Consider the following 14,235-nt stretch of genomic DNA (forward strand, 5'->3'; position numbering starts at 1 on the left):
AGCTTCTATCTATGACCTGAGCAGGTAGCATTTATTTTAGTAGATGTTGTATGTTATAGTGTGTAACTGCAGAGAGGATTTATGTATTGTTATAAAAAAAATTGTATGTTTTAAATTCTAACTGTATTTCTGTACATGTTCTTATATTCTGGGAACACTGATTACATTTATTTATTATGGATATGGTTCTGATATCAAGTTCACATTGCAGATAGTATTTACATTAGTTATTTTGTGCATGCTGTGAAAATGTTCAACCCCTCATTCCACCTTAGACATTTCATCTGTAGGCTGTCAAATCCGTCATAGTGTTGCCAATGATCCTGAACCAGCCATGTGTTGTTAAGCTGCACCCACCGCAAGAATATACTATATTTTGACTTAATAAAATAAAACACTTACCTTTCTATACCAAAAATGCTTTGTATGACATTAAGGGTGGGAATGAGTTCAGAACTCTGAAATACAACATGCCATTATTTAAAAAGGCAGGAAAGTAAGACAAAAACACACTGCCATTTCAATGTTAACATGCACTACATATCTACCACTTGAACCAATGGTAGCTGCCTATTTAAATTTCGATTAATTCAATCAACATGTCGATCATTTAAATAGGCAACTCTCAGAGTTAAATATGCATTATATTGTATTTAAAAAAAACTTGAACTTAAAAGTTGATTTCAAAATCGAATTCACGGTATCAGCAAATGCCACACACAAGATGGCGCCCTAAACTCGCGCTTAAGCTTTTGACCTGCTTCACAAGGAAACGGGACTCAGGGAAACACAATTCACACTCTACAGTTCCGCATTGTGGTTATTGTGCAGTCATTTACAGCCAATACAAGATCGATCAGATGGAGTAGATGAACACGTTTGTATGTTTGAAAAGCTTGTTGTCATAAGCACAAATTACTACGTTACCTTTTACTGTGAAGTGATGGTCAGGCTGTGAATTAGAAATGATGGAGAACATTGAGGAAACGCCGTTTCGGATCACCCCTACCGTCCAAGCTCTGGGCTTTGCTCTACGGGGAGAACCTGCAAATGTTTCCGGTGCTGACGGTTTAGGTAGCGGGGACAGAGTCTCAAGTGAGCCGGAGAAGCTTTGGTTCAAAGAAAGCAGTGCTAAGAATCTCAGAAACAGGGACTTCTTGTCGCCCACCACGGTTCTGACTACGCTTTATGCTGACGGACAGGTCGGTGTGCTAGATAGCTATAACTAACTTACTAGTTTAATATACTGTAATTATCTTGTAACCCATTCTAGTTTGCCTTTTAAATTATTTACAGTTGGATGCACTGGTTATAACGCATGGGTTGACAGACTGTCTGTAGTGCAGTTGACAGCAAACGCTTTCTTTTTGACATGTTGAACTCGAGAGATGTGTGTTAACCCGACCTATCATCAACATCAACTTGATGATTATGAAAGAAATTGAATTAACAAATGTTCATATTTCAGACCGTAGGCATTGTCATCATCGACATCACATTTAAACCCTGCGGCAAGAATTATTAACCCCTGGCTGACAAATGCAATGTGGGTCACTCACAGCAAAATGTGCCACTGTGTTTTACATGGGTTCTCGCGAGAGTTGCATTGCATCTGTCAAATTAGGCCCGTACTACTACTGCAGGCAGTAGGCTACTACTGCAATATTGACTTTGCAATACTGTCTTTGACTGTGATGGTGCAGTCTTTGCATTTGAGTGAGAAACGTCTGCTTTCTATGGACAGTATGCATGTAGCCTAAGTGTAAAGTGTTTGTGTATAGGTTCCCCCAGCAGTGATGGGTAGAGTGCTGTCCTTAAGAGGGAGCGGTGTTCTCCCTCTGGCTGAAGGGGAGGTCATGGCAGATGGACTGAGAGTGCGGGTTGACCGGACTGCTACATTTCAGAAGGTCCTGAGTGGAGCCTCGTTGTATTTGAAACCTCCTAGCCAGAGACAGGGGTGTGTTGTGCTCAACTGCCCCGCCCTGCACCCCAAACCCAATTTGCCCTCCCCCGACACACTCACACTTGGACAGCTCCGGACTGTGCTGCTGACTGATCATTTAGGGGCCCTGCTGAGAAGACAGGGGTGAGTGATGACATGGCGTATGTCACTGTCCTGTACATTGCCTATACCTACTGTGTTGTGTATGTTTATTTAGTAGGTCCCTAGATAGAAAAGGTGTTGCATTATCACCCTATGTTTCCATGAGCTACGAGGCTCAGTCAGGCTTACTTGGTTGACAGTGTCTTATTGTGATTTTTTTTCCGTTCTGTGTCCCTAGAGTTGGAAAGTGTTTGATTTGTTTTCTGTATGTTATCACGCTTTCTTTCATCCCTTCTTGCCACTCATTCAATTTAATCAATGAAATGTATTTGGAAAAGCCATTTTTACGTCAGCAGTTATCATGAAGTGCTTAAACATATACCCAGCCTAATACCACAGAGCAGGCAACAACAAGAAATTGATGCACAGTGGCTAGGAAACTCACCCTAGTAGGGTTGAAAACTAGGAAGAAACCTAGAGAGGAACCGGACACTGAGGGATAGCCAGTCCTCTTCAGGCAGGGCTGGGAAAACGTTTGCTACACCTTGTTGTATAAGGAAAACAACCTTATGGAAGAGTTAATGGGATGAGCGGGGTTGAAAGATAGAGGCATAAATCACAAAGCTACCAGTGCTGCATTGCTATCACTGATTTTCCAAATGAAGGGAAATAAACTATAAAATAAATAAAATCACTGGCAGTCAAAATTTTGGTCTAGCTCATGGACTTTATCAAATGTTAGTGTTTTTCATGCAGTGACTATGGAGATTATTTAGACCCTTACACTTTCTTTACATTTTGTTGTGTTACAGATGTAATATATAATTGATTAAAACCTTTTCCATCAATCTACACACATCCCCATCCCATCCCATCTTCTTCCGCTTATCCGGGGCCGGCCCCCTACACACAATTCGCTATAATCACAGGGTGAAAACCTGTTTTTAGAAATGTGCGCCAATTTAATCAGGGGGAAAAAATGAAATATCTATGTACATCTATGTATTCAGCCCCTTTAGTCAGTTTGAAGGTGCGCCGTTGGCAGCAATCAGTGTCAAGTCTCCTTTGGTGTCTCTACAAGCTTTGCACACCTGCTTTCACCTGCTTCACCGGCTTTGACTAGGGCATTCAAGAACATTCACAGACCTGCCCCGAAGCCACTCCAGGTTGTCTTGTCTGTCTGCTTCGGGTTGTTGAAAAAAGCTGAAAGAAGGATCTTCACTGAGAAGCATCCCTATAGCATGATACTTTCACCACCATGCTTCACCGTAAGGGATGGTATTAGCCAGGTGATGAGCGCTTGCTTGTTTTCACCAGAAGTAGCGCTTGGCATTCAGTCTTAATAGCTCAGATTTGGTGTCATAAGATAATCATTTGACTTATGCTGTCGGATACCTTCAGACGGTCTTCCATCTAGCCACTCTACCATAAAGACCCTTCTTATGGCCAGCTCAGGGAACAGTCTTTCTGTTTTCAAACTTCTTCCATTTCACAATTATGGAGCCCACTGTGCTTCTGGAAATGTGCAATGTTTTAGCAACCTTGTCAAGACCTATTCCTCAACACAATTCTTTCTTGGAGGTCATCAGAGAGATCCTTGGACTTCATGGCCTGTTTCTTTTTCCTGATATGCACTGTGAAATGTGTGACTTTATGTAAACAGGTGTGTGCTTTCTTAATCAATTATATATGCCACATGTGGATGCTTATCAAGTTCTAAAGACATCCCAACAATGACCAAAGAACACAGGATGCATCTATATACATGTTTAATCAGTTATAATTGAATCCCATAATACTACAAAATGTGGTTAAAGTGAAGGGGTCTGAATACTTTCCAGAGGGACTGTAGGTCAGTGTTGTCGTATGTCAGCATTGTGTTATGTCACTGTTGGAAATATCCCTGTTTTTCTCAGGTTTACTGTGTCCTGCTGCCCTGTGCTGCCTGAAGAAAGTGACATAATCGCATTCCTCCGAATGCTTGGTGTTGATTGGCCGACAGTCCCAGTAAATTGGACCAATGATGAAAGGGAAGAGAAGATGTTGGATGCCTTACAGAATTCCCGGTACAGAGAGCGAGAGGAGAACGAGGCAAGGAGCAGAGAAGGTGAAGGGAAGAAGATGGAGGGAGAGAAAGAAGAGGTGTTGCTCAGGGTGAACTTGAAGAGGGTGTTTCAGGAAGAGCAGCTGTCAGGGTATGACCCCAGCCTGGGCACGTGTACAGGTGAAAGAAACAACCTTTGACCTTGGGTTCGTTGGAAACATGTTCATCTGTAACACATACAGTGGAAAATGTTTGGGTCAAATTGATCAATACAATACTGTTCTCCCATAGATTACAAGCCAAATAACAGGACATCTTTATATATCACATAGCTTAGGTCAATTAAATCCTCCAGAGATTAACAGAGTAAACGAACAGTCTGTAACCCATAGTCCTGTTGATTTGTCCTTAGTGCTGAGGGACAGTGTGTCTCATCTGGCCCAGTTGGACAGTGCCACTGCTGGCTGTACAGTGAGTCACATTTCTTTCCCCGAATGTTCATCATCAGACAACAGCCGTGTACTACTAGAGTTCTACTAGTGCTATGGCTGTGCGACGCTAAAACGTCATGTTTGTTATCTCATCTTCAATTGACCTAGGCCTCCATGGTAACCGCAGTACATGTCACATCCTGTCAGGACGAGTTCCGTCAGCAGCAGATAGCGATGCTCTGGAGAGCCAGTGGAGCAACAGTGGTGCAGGTTTGTTTGAAACAGCGAGGCCATGACTTCCACAAAATGCTCACCAATCGAGGTCCACCGATATAACTACCAAGAGCTCACTCTTTAGGATCAGCCCATAACTACAACAAAACCTGATGGTGTTGACAATACTGCTCCATGTTACTCTGTTGTACACAGAACAGCCCCTCAAATCATCTTGGCTGAAACCAAATGAGTGACCTAATTTCCCTCTTTCTCTTTGTCAGAGGCATTTAGTTTGTGGACCAGTGAAGACTCCTGCTACTCACCTCAGTGCGGCCCAGTACCTTCAGTAAGAGCTGCACACGTTTTCTCCTTTGTCTCTCATCCCGACTCACTGTGCTCTTCTGTTTGCTGTAATGCAGTATTTTTAGATCTCTAATCCAGTGTTCAGAGCTGTAGTGCCGTGTTCAGATCTGGAATGTGGATTCAGGACCTCATTTATTAATATTGCATAGAAACAATCCTATATTTGTACTTAACAAACAGAATTAATGGGTGGGATTTATTAATTTATTCTACAACCTTTTATGCACACTGGTAGGAACATTTTTATCAGACACAGTGCTCATGCACGACCATGGCTATTAGTATTTCAGAATGTCTTAAACGTCCATATTTGGTCCAAATCATCCCTTTAAGCCTGTGGGAAACATACAATGTCAAAGCATGAAATACTTTAATGAAACCCAAAATCGAAGAAAACAATTGACTGACACAAAAGTTGTGATGTCACGAGGGGCATGGTGATGGAGGGGCATGGTGATGGAGGGGCATGGTGATGGAGGGGCACTACTTTCCCTCCTCCTGGCTGAGGGACTACTAGTTGAGACGGTTCCAGGAAAAGGACTAGAACGCCTAGATGCAGGCAGACTGACCGGAACGCTGTGAACGGGCACATCTGAAATAAATACGCTAATGAGAGCATGTTCGACCAATTGTGTTTCAGTTAGGAAGGAAACACCATACTGGATTTTGTCTAACTGTAGTAAGCCGACAACATGTTTTATGAGTTATCATTGTTTAGTTTTATTGAAAGGAACGAATTGACTTTTCTATTCATCCACACTCCAGAGGACACCGCTAAGAGGTGCCAGTCCCCCGTCACATCCCTAAGTATCCTGTCGGTGCTATGCATGCCAGAAATGTTTCTGTGGCTCTTTCACACATTGCGTACATATGAACACACACTTGGTTTACAAACAGATGTGTGTACGCATGCATAATATTTGAGTGCCCAGGACTGTAATGTTGTGTTCCAATCTCGAATGTGGTCTATTCAGGTCAAGTGTGTATTTGTGTGCGCGTGTGCGTGCGTATGGGCAGGCGGGTGGGGTATGTGCGTGCGAGATTAGGTTTTCAGCGATCATCGGGTACAGTAATGTATGCACTCAGTACTTTACATCATGCAGATAAGACCTTGTGCTAAATGACCTCAATGTACATGTCTTTGTTTACTCTATTTCACAGACTCAGAAGAGTACAGATGAAGGAGGCCTCAGAGATGAAGTACGGAGAACAAGTGGAAGGTGAGGGTGCTCAATATGTCTGATGGGCTTTTCGTAGCGCGGCGACTCAATGTGTACGGTTAGGGACTCCTGTGGTATAGACTCTGCACCAGCGTAGTGACGAACTTCCGCTTTTGTCTAGAAGTCGGTATTGCAGTTTCCGGTTTACTTACTAATACTCATCCCCATTAGTAAACACCTAAACTCACAACAAGATGAGTGATGCTGTTGTACGGAAATATAATGTACGTGACTCATTTAAGTTTCAAGGTACAAGTGGGGCATCATTTTAATCAGGAGAATGTCCTCTTTTTAATAAAATATGGCTTGTGCCATTCATGACTTAGTCAGAAAAGGCAATTTTTTATATACTTCCACGTAACGCAGGTTTAAGTGCAATTAATACCATATAGGACCAGATGTTTACTTCCTATGCCAGTTGTTATTTTTCAGTTTCGTTGTGAAATGAGGTTTCAGTAGTAAAATAAAATAGGAGACCTGTTTTGGTGCTTTTTTGAGGCTATGGAATTTTAAGCTTCATTCACGTTAGAAGAGGCTGAACGAAGGTTTGTTTGAATTCTCTTGCTATGGGGACGTGCTAGCGTTCCAGCTCAGCCAGCGTTCTTTTGCCGATTTTGAGGCTAGGGTGAATTTTATGTGTTCTATTGTCCTGCCTAATACTACACTAAAAAGGAACACGTCGCTAACTAGCTTAGCCGATAGCCGGCCGGCACACCACAGTAAACTACTTACCCTCGTAGATGTGCAGATAACTCGATACGTAGAGTTTGAATCCCTTGTTCCACTTACTTGTTGGAGCAGGGGACCAGGCATCAACATTTTGATGGACATCACTAATGCTTATTTTAGGCAGGTCTTGGAGACATCTACTAAAAACTTAAATTTTGGGGCGACGCGGGTGATTGCCTTAAGTAAACCGGAAAATTATATGCCGACATCTGGCTGAAGTGGAAGTTCGTCCATATGCTTGTGCACAGAGCCTATTGCCTGACAATTCTAAATGAAACCATCTGTTGTCCTATCAATAGCTGTGTTTTCAGTCAGAGACACCTTTCATTGGATGTTTAGGGGACATCCAAATGTGTTTTGTACAAAACAGAGTAATCAGTGTTTCGATCATCTCTAAGAATGTTTTTTTTTATATAAATGTGGCTTCATCTGTGTTCTGGTTTTGGGCCAGCTCTTTGGTTTCTGAGTCCACTCTGATTGGTTAGATAGTTTAGATAGTTTATGCGTTCTAAAAAAGTAAAAGCCATCTTGGAGGTGCTCAGATCAACACTTGTTGCGTAGAGGAAACTAATGTCCATTGTCAAGGTGCATTGTTTGGACATTTAAGTAGCCTGACGAGTTACATTTTAAGTCGAAGGAGAGTAATTCTGTATGTTACAACTTGAAACTATTTTCCAGGCCAGACTTGGGATGACATCATCAAGGCCATGACCTCAGCCACGGTGAGGTTTGAGTTGCTGTCAACAGTGCATACTAGCCCGGTGAGTTGTGTATTTGTGTGTCCAACATGTATGCATGTAGAACATTTTGCATACCAGCACAGATAATCATGGTGTGTGTGCGTGTATATTAGGGTCCTAATTGTGTAAAACAAAAATAGTTTCTCCTTTTCAGGTCATTAAGAAATCTTTCCAAATAGTTTTTCCGTTGTTGAGCAGGACAATGGCCCTCATTTATCAAAAGTGCGTACACCAAATTTCCAGCGTACACCTGGCGTACACCCAAAACCACGGTGACTTTGAGATTTATCAATATGGACGTTGGCGTACGGCACTCTCAAATCCTACGCCAGCTCAGGAGGTGGTGTACGCACGTTTTGAGTTAGTGCGGAAATGCGCAGAAAAAAAAATCGCACTGACAAACTAAAAGATATGATATATTATGACCCACTGTAAAAAAAAAACTTCAGTGTTTAGTTTTGTGCAACATGGACTTCAATGTTTAATTTGTGTGACTTTACCAAAGCATTTGATTTATATGTATTCCTTCAGATGAGAGCCTGTGCGCTTTACATGAAGTTTCAGGGTTAGGCCCGGCAGTTGCGCACGGACTGGGTTCAGTAATAAAAGGCTTTAATGACCAAAATATAATTCAGACTGACAAAATAATAAAAAGGACATTCTTCTTCTTTTAAATAATAATAATAATAATAGAAATAATAATAATAACGACATTCTTCTTCTAAATAACAATAAACGTCATTAATAATAAATATCATAAATTAATAAGACGAATATTACAAATTGTCATGCAGTTATTAATGTGAATGAATGGTACTCCACATCACATCATCGTTTTTTATTCCGCTTTTTAAACTGCCAAATGAAACAATTTTATTTATTTCTACCTCCCTGGTGATCGTCTCAATCTCCACATCAGAGAAGTTTCTCTTTTTTGCCGTCTTCCGTGTGTCCATGGCGTAAAATGAGGGCGTGGGGGAAGTGGAGACTTGAATATATAGGGGCGTGTTATTCTAATGACGGTCGTTTTCAGCCGCGGCATTTATCAAGGGCAGGTATTGCGTACACCTGGATTTTAAAGGTACGCACAGCTTCATAAATCAGGTGGTGAGAGGAGTGTAAGCAAAATCTTACGCCAACATATACACCCGTTTCTACGCAAGAATGATAAATGAGGGCCAATGTGTTTGCTCCTTGAATTGACTTGAGCAGTGGATCTCAACTCCAGGCCTTTGAGACCCAGAGTACTACTGCTGTTCATTCTGGCCCTTTAAATATTGACTCATTTAGACCTGAGACACCAGGTGAATACAATTAACTGTCAGGTAGAATAGAAAACAAGCATCAGTCTGTGTCCCCAGGGTTGGAGTTAGAACCCCTAGACTAGAGAGCCCTGGCGTGTATGAACTGTGACGCCCGCTTTGCCTGCTGACCTGTCTTGACCAAAGGGGTCAGGTTGGTGTTGTTTTCTGAGCTGACAGGCAGACTGACCACCGTTTTCGCAGGTCACACTGGATGTCCACAGGGAAGGCAGCGTGTCAACTAAGGGCCCCAGAGGCGGAGTCTTCGTCATGTACAACTGTGCTCGGCTGCACACCCTCTTTGATAGCTACGAACGAGGCGTGGAGAAGGGTACGGCATGAGACACACAACAACTGACTGTACGCATAGACTACCAACATTATGTAGTCTCATTATCCAAAATGCCCTACAGTTACATGTGCATGCATTCTGTGTTGTAGACCCAGTTGGGAAACAAACCAGTAGACTTTAAGGGAGATAATTAACGTATTTGGCAAAACGTCACCATGAAGTGAAGTATATTGACAAACTTCACCATTACCTCACTGTTTTTGACATAATGTAAAATAGGCCTCTTCTTACTTGACCTTGAGAGAAAACGACTATTGATAAGAACCGATTGTTTCTTACAAATTCTTGAGCTACCTTCAGGATTATCTTGCATTTTATTACAGTTAGGGAAAGTCGCTGTTCATTTGAGCTTACAACAAAACAATTTAAATGAGTAGGTCAGTAGAAACCTACTGGAGTGTAAAGTAGGGCTGCGCGATTTATCGAATTATAATCGAAATTGCGATATTGACATGTGCAAAATCCATAGCGCCGATTTTCAGCTTGGTGAACGGGATGCGCTTCACGCGAGGCAACAGGCACACATCGTACATCCGGAATAGGGGTTTTTTGCGGCTGCTGTAGGTATTTTTGTAGATTACTTAAATACCTGGACTAATTTTCTTTAAACACTTGATGGTTTTTCAATGTTAGTTTGATTTTACACTGCAACTGCTAGCGAAGTAATCTGCTTCAAGCTAGCGAGTGGCACCAAGATATCGCACATCATAACCGTAATTGCAATATTTGTCAAAGAAATCACGATTCAATATTTTATCCAAATCGTGCAGCCCTTGTGTAAAGTATGAATGAACAAGTAGTTCCACAGAGTCAAATTCAAATACAGCAGTGTTTCTCAAACTGATCCTGGACACCCCCCCTCTCCTGGTTGTTTTAGATATCTCCCTGCTCTAACATATCAGATGTAGTTCATGAAGGACTGGATTATCCGATGAATCCGATGTGACGGAGCAGGGAGAGATCTAAAACATGCAGGGCAGGGGGGCACCCAGGAGCAGAGACACTAAAATACAGCATAGCTGTTTATCTTGAACATGACCACTAAGAATGCTAAGTTTATTGCAAATTCCAATAATCCTGCCTGTCTTCATTTTTATTACCTTCAATGACCGCAGGAGCACCACTCTTAAAAAAACACCGACCTTGGATTCTGCAATTGCTGGTCTGTTGGAGTCCACACCAAGCCCTATAAACCTATACAACCAGTGTTGTCTTTATTGTCATATTGCTTTTCTCATTTATCTTCCACAGGACTTTACCCAGAAATCCCAGAGAGCTCTCAGTTGGACTTCTCATCCCTTAAAGAAGAGGTAGGCATGTCATGATATAAACTGAGTGAATGCAGGCTGACTGTCGATGTAATTGCTACGCAAGCCCGCTAGAGGTCACTCTTCTCCACAGTCATCATGTCTGTTCTGCTTTCACAGGGGGAGTGGCTGCTTCTATTCAATTACCTTATTCCATTTTCTGAGCTTTTCGACCAATCGGGACAGACGTTGGAGTGTGATGGAGGTGGGGCCAGAGTCAACCTAAAGACTGAACAGGTAAGCATTAAAATAATCATAAAAAAAAAAAAAAGGTTTACAAGTGAATCATAATAGAATTTGATATATAGGTAAATAAATTCTCATCATTTGAAAGAGATATAGATACATGAATACTCCTATCATGTGTGTGCAATTTGTCTCCCAGGTCTGCAAGTTCTTGGTGTCCCTCAGTAAGGATTTTAGCTCCTATTACAACAGAGTCCATGTCCTTGGGGTAAGCATTCCTTTATTTTACCTGTCTGTTTCTCTCTCTAGTGGGGGACTGCTCTTATTGTAGTAGTCTTGTATGCAGTAGAAATACAGTTAGGTCTGGAAATATTTGGACACTGACACAATTTTCATAATTTTGTCTCTGCGTGCTACCTCAATGGATTTGAAATTAAACAACTGAGATGCAATTGAAGTGTGGACTTTCAGCTTTAATTCAAGGAGTTGAACAAAAATATTGTATGAAACATTTAGGAATTGCAACCATTTTCATACACAGTGCCCTTATTCCAGGGGCTCAAATGTAATTGGACAAGTTAACACAATCATAAATGAAATGTTCATTTCGAGTACTTTGTCGAGAATCCTTTGCAGACAATGACTGCTTGAATTCTGGAACACGTGGACATCACGAAATGCTGGGTTTCCTCCTTGGTGATGCTTTGCCTTGCAGCTGTCTTCAGTTGTTATTTGTTCATGGGTCTTTCTGCCTTAAGTTTTGTCTTCAGCAAGTGAAATGCATGCTCGATGGGGTTGAGATCAGGTGATTCACTCAAACATTGCAGAATATTCCACTTCTTTGCCTTAAAAAAACTCCTGGGTTGCTTTTGCAGTATGTTTTGCGTCATCTGGGGTCAGCAGAGTGTATGCTGGAATCGTCAGGTATCGTCTTGATCTGCATCACAACTAGAATGACTTTAGACAGGGACAGCAACGAGTCTTTCAAGCCTGGTACTCCGGAGGTATGGCCAAGTTCTCATGTCCTCCTAAGTTTAAACGGCATGAAATAGGAACATTTTTGAAAATGCATTCCTTAGATCTACAAGGATTTATAGTGGAGAAGGAGAACTGACCCTACTCCCCCAGCACAATAATATGTCAGCGCAAAACCTTGGGGCTGGGACGAGGGGACACTGTGGCCCTATCCAGGGGAGGCCCCGGACAGGGCCCAACAGGCAGGAAATCAATCCACCCACATTGCCAAGAATTTAACCAAAGGGACTCCAACCAACCGTAACCATCCTGAAAGAGGGCCGAGTACTGCCAGCAGAGTTCACCCCAAGTTGAACAATGGGCGCAACGGGGAAACCAGAACAAGCCAGTGACTCCGCCCCTGAATGGCATTGGAGGGAGGGCATCCCAGTGGCATTGAGAGCCCACCTGGCAAGACGGCAAGGGTGGAAAATATCAAGCCTTTCCGGTCACCTTTACACTCCTGGGCCAGACTACATGTAATCATAGACCATGCTGTAGAGATGAGTCTTTAGTAGACACTTGAAAGTTTTCACCAAGTCTGCATTTCTTTATTTAATTGGCAGATCATTCCACAGTAATGGAGCTCTACGAGAGAAAGCCCTGCCTCTGGCTGTTTGTTTTATAATCGATTGGGTTGAGATCAGGTGATTGACTTGGCCATTGCAGAATATTCAATTTCTTTGTCTTAAACTCTTATTGCTTTCTCAGTATGTTTTGGATAATTTTCCATCGGTAAAGCAAAGTGCCATCCAGTCAACTTAGCTGAATTTGGCTGAATCTGCCTTTGACCACATGTTGTGCAAATACCACTTTTTTCCTCAGAATGTACCAAACTGTTGATTTGGCCACTCCTAATGTGAATGCCACACCTGGAATCACCTCCAGACCTTTTACTTGCTTAGTTGATGAAGAAATAACAAAGGAATAGCCCACACCTGTCCACAAAACAACTTTTGAGTCAATTGTCCAATTACTATTGGTCACTTGAAAAAGAGTGGGCTTCATAAAGAACTGTAATTCCTAAACCCTTCCCTGCCAATTAATGCTTAGAGACTGCACTTAATGCCCATATTCATTATTTAACTGTAACTTGAATATATTTAGGTAAACAGCCAAAATAGCAAAACTTGTGTCAGTGTCCAATTATTTCCGTACCTAACTGTATGTACATGTTTTCATGTGGTATGGTCCTTGATGCCTGACAACTCGGTGTAATAACAGACCGCTGATAGGATTGAATCTGATTAAAGTTGACAGGGTTCAGTCTATAATTTTTTAATCCACTGCCCTCTCTTTTTCAATTTCTCCCATCTTTTCTCTCCTCTATAGGAACCACTGCCACACCTCTTCAATCAGATGTTTTGTCGGCTCCAGTTGTTAAGAGCACTGAGAGAGCTCTACCATAGCGCCCTGGACACACTGAACCTTCCTCCCATTCGACAGTTATAGCTTCAGATACTGCAGCTGTAGCCAGAAAGATAGCTCTAACAACTGTCCCAAATCCAGCCCCAAAACCTGTCCCAAATCCAGCCCCAAAACCTGTCCCAAATCCAGCCCCAAAACCTGTCCCAAATCCAGCCCCAAAACCTGTCCCAAATCCAGCCCCAAAACCTGTCCCAAATCCAGCCCCAAAACCTGTCCCAAATACAGCCCCAAAACCTGTCCCAAATACAGCCCCAAAACCTGTCCCAAATATACGCCCAAACAACTGTCCCAAATATACGCCCAAACAACTGTCCCAAATATACGCCCCAACCAGTCCCAAATATACGCCCCAACAACTGTCCCAAATACAGCCCCAACAACTGTCCCAAATACAGCCCCAACAACTGTCCCAAATACAGCCCAAACAACTGTCCCAAATATAGCCCCAAAACCTGTCCCAAATATACGCCCCAAAACCTGTCCCAAATATACGCCCCAAACAACTGTCCCAAATATACGCCCCAAACAACTGTCCCAAATAGACGCCCCAAACAACTGTCCCAAATAGACACCCCAAACAACTGTCCCAAATAGACGCCCCAAACAACTGTCCCAAATATACAGGCCCCAAAAACTGTCCCAAATACAGCCCCAACAACTGTCCCAAATACAGCCCCAACAACTGTCCCAAATAAAGCCCAAACAACTGTCCCAAATATAGCCCCAAAACCTGTCCCAAATATACGCCCCAAAACCTGTCCCAAATATACGCCCCAAACAACTGTCCCAAATATACGCCCCAAACAACTGTCCCAAATAGACGCCCCAAACAACTGTCCCAAATAGACACCCCAAACAAC

At 42.4% G+C, this 14,235-nt stretch overlaps 1 protein-coding gene across 3 annotated transcripts; it reads left to right on the forward strand.

The window, feature by feature from the left end:
* Positions 1-777: 777 nt before the first annotated feature.
* dalrd3 (DALR anticodon binding domain containing 3) lies at positions 778-13,530 on the forward strand. Of its 3 annotated transcripts, none has more exons than XM_010895824.4 (13): positions 778-1,202; positions 1,782-2,086; positions 3,961-4,268; positions 4,501-4,559; positions 4,688-4,789; positions 5,017-5,081; positions 6,260-6,318; positions 7,726-7,808; positions 9,293-9,419; positions 10,692-10,750; positions 10,868-10,984; positions 11,133-11,201; positions 13,280-13,530. In XM_010895824.4, the coding sequence occupies exons 1-13, from the start codon at positions 966-968 to the stop codon at positions 13,397-13,399; spliced, it is 1,710 nt and encodes a 569-aa protein (XP_010894126.2). In that variant the 5' UTR covers positions 778-965; the 3' UTR covers positions 13,400-13,530. The 3 variants fall into 3 exon arrangements, with proteins under 3 accessions (XP_010894126.2, XP_010894127.2, XP_034151922.1); XM_010895825.2 differs by lacking the exon at positions 13,280-13,530 and adding an exon at positions 10,556-10,602 and having other exon boundaries at positions 11,133-11,202; XM_034296031.1 differs by having other exon boundaries at positions 859-881.
* Positions 13,531-14,235: the final 705 nt, after the last annotated feature.

Source organism: Esox lucius, chromosome 12, assembly GCF_011004845.1.
Source record: "Esox lucius isolate fEsoLuc1 chromosome 12, fEsoLuc1.pri, whole genome shotgun sequence".
Taxonomy (NCBI): domain Eukaryota; kingdom Metazoa; phylum Chordata; class Actinopteri; order Esociformes; family Esocidae; genus Esox; species Esox lucius.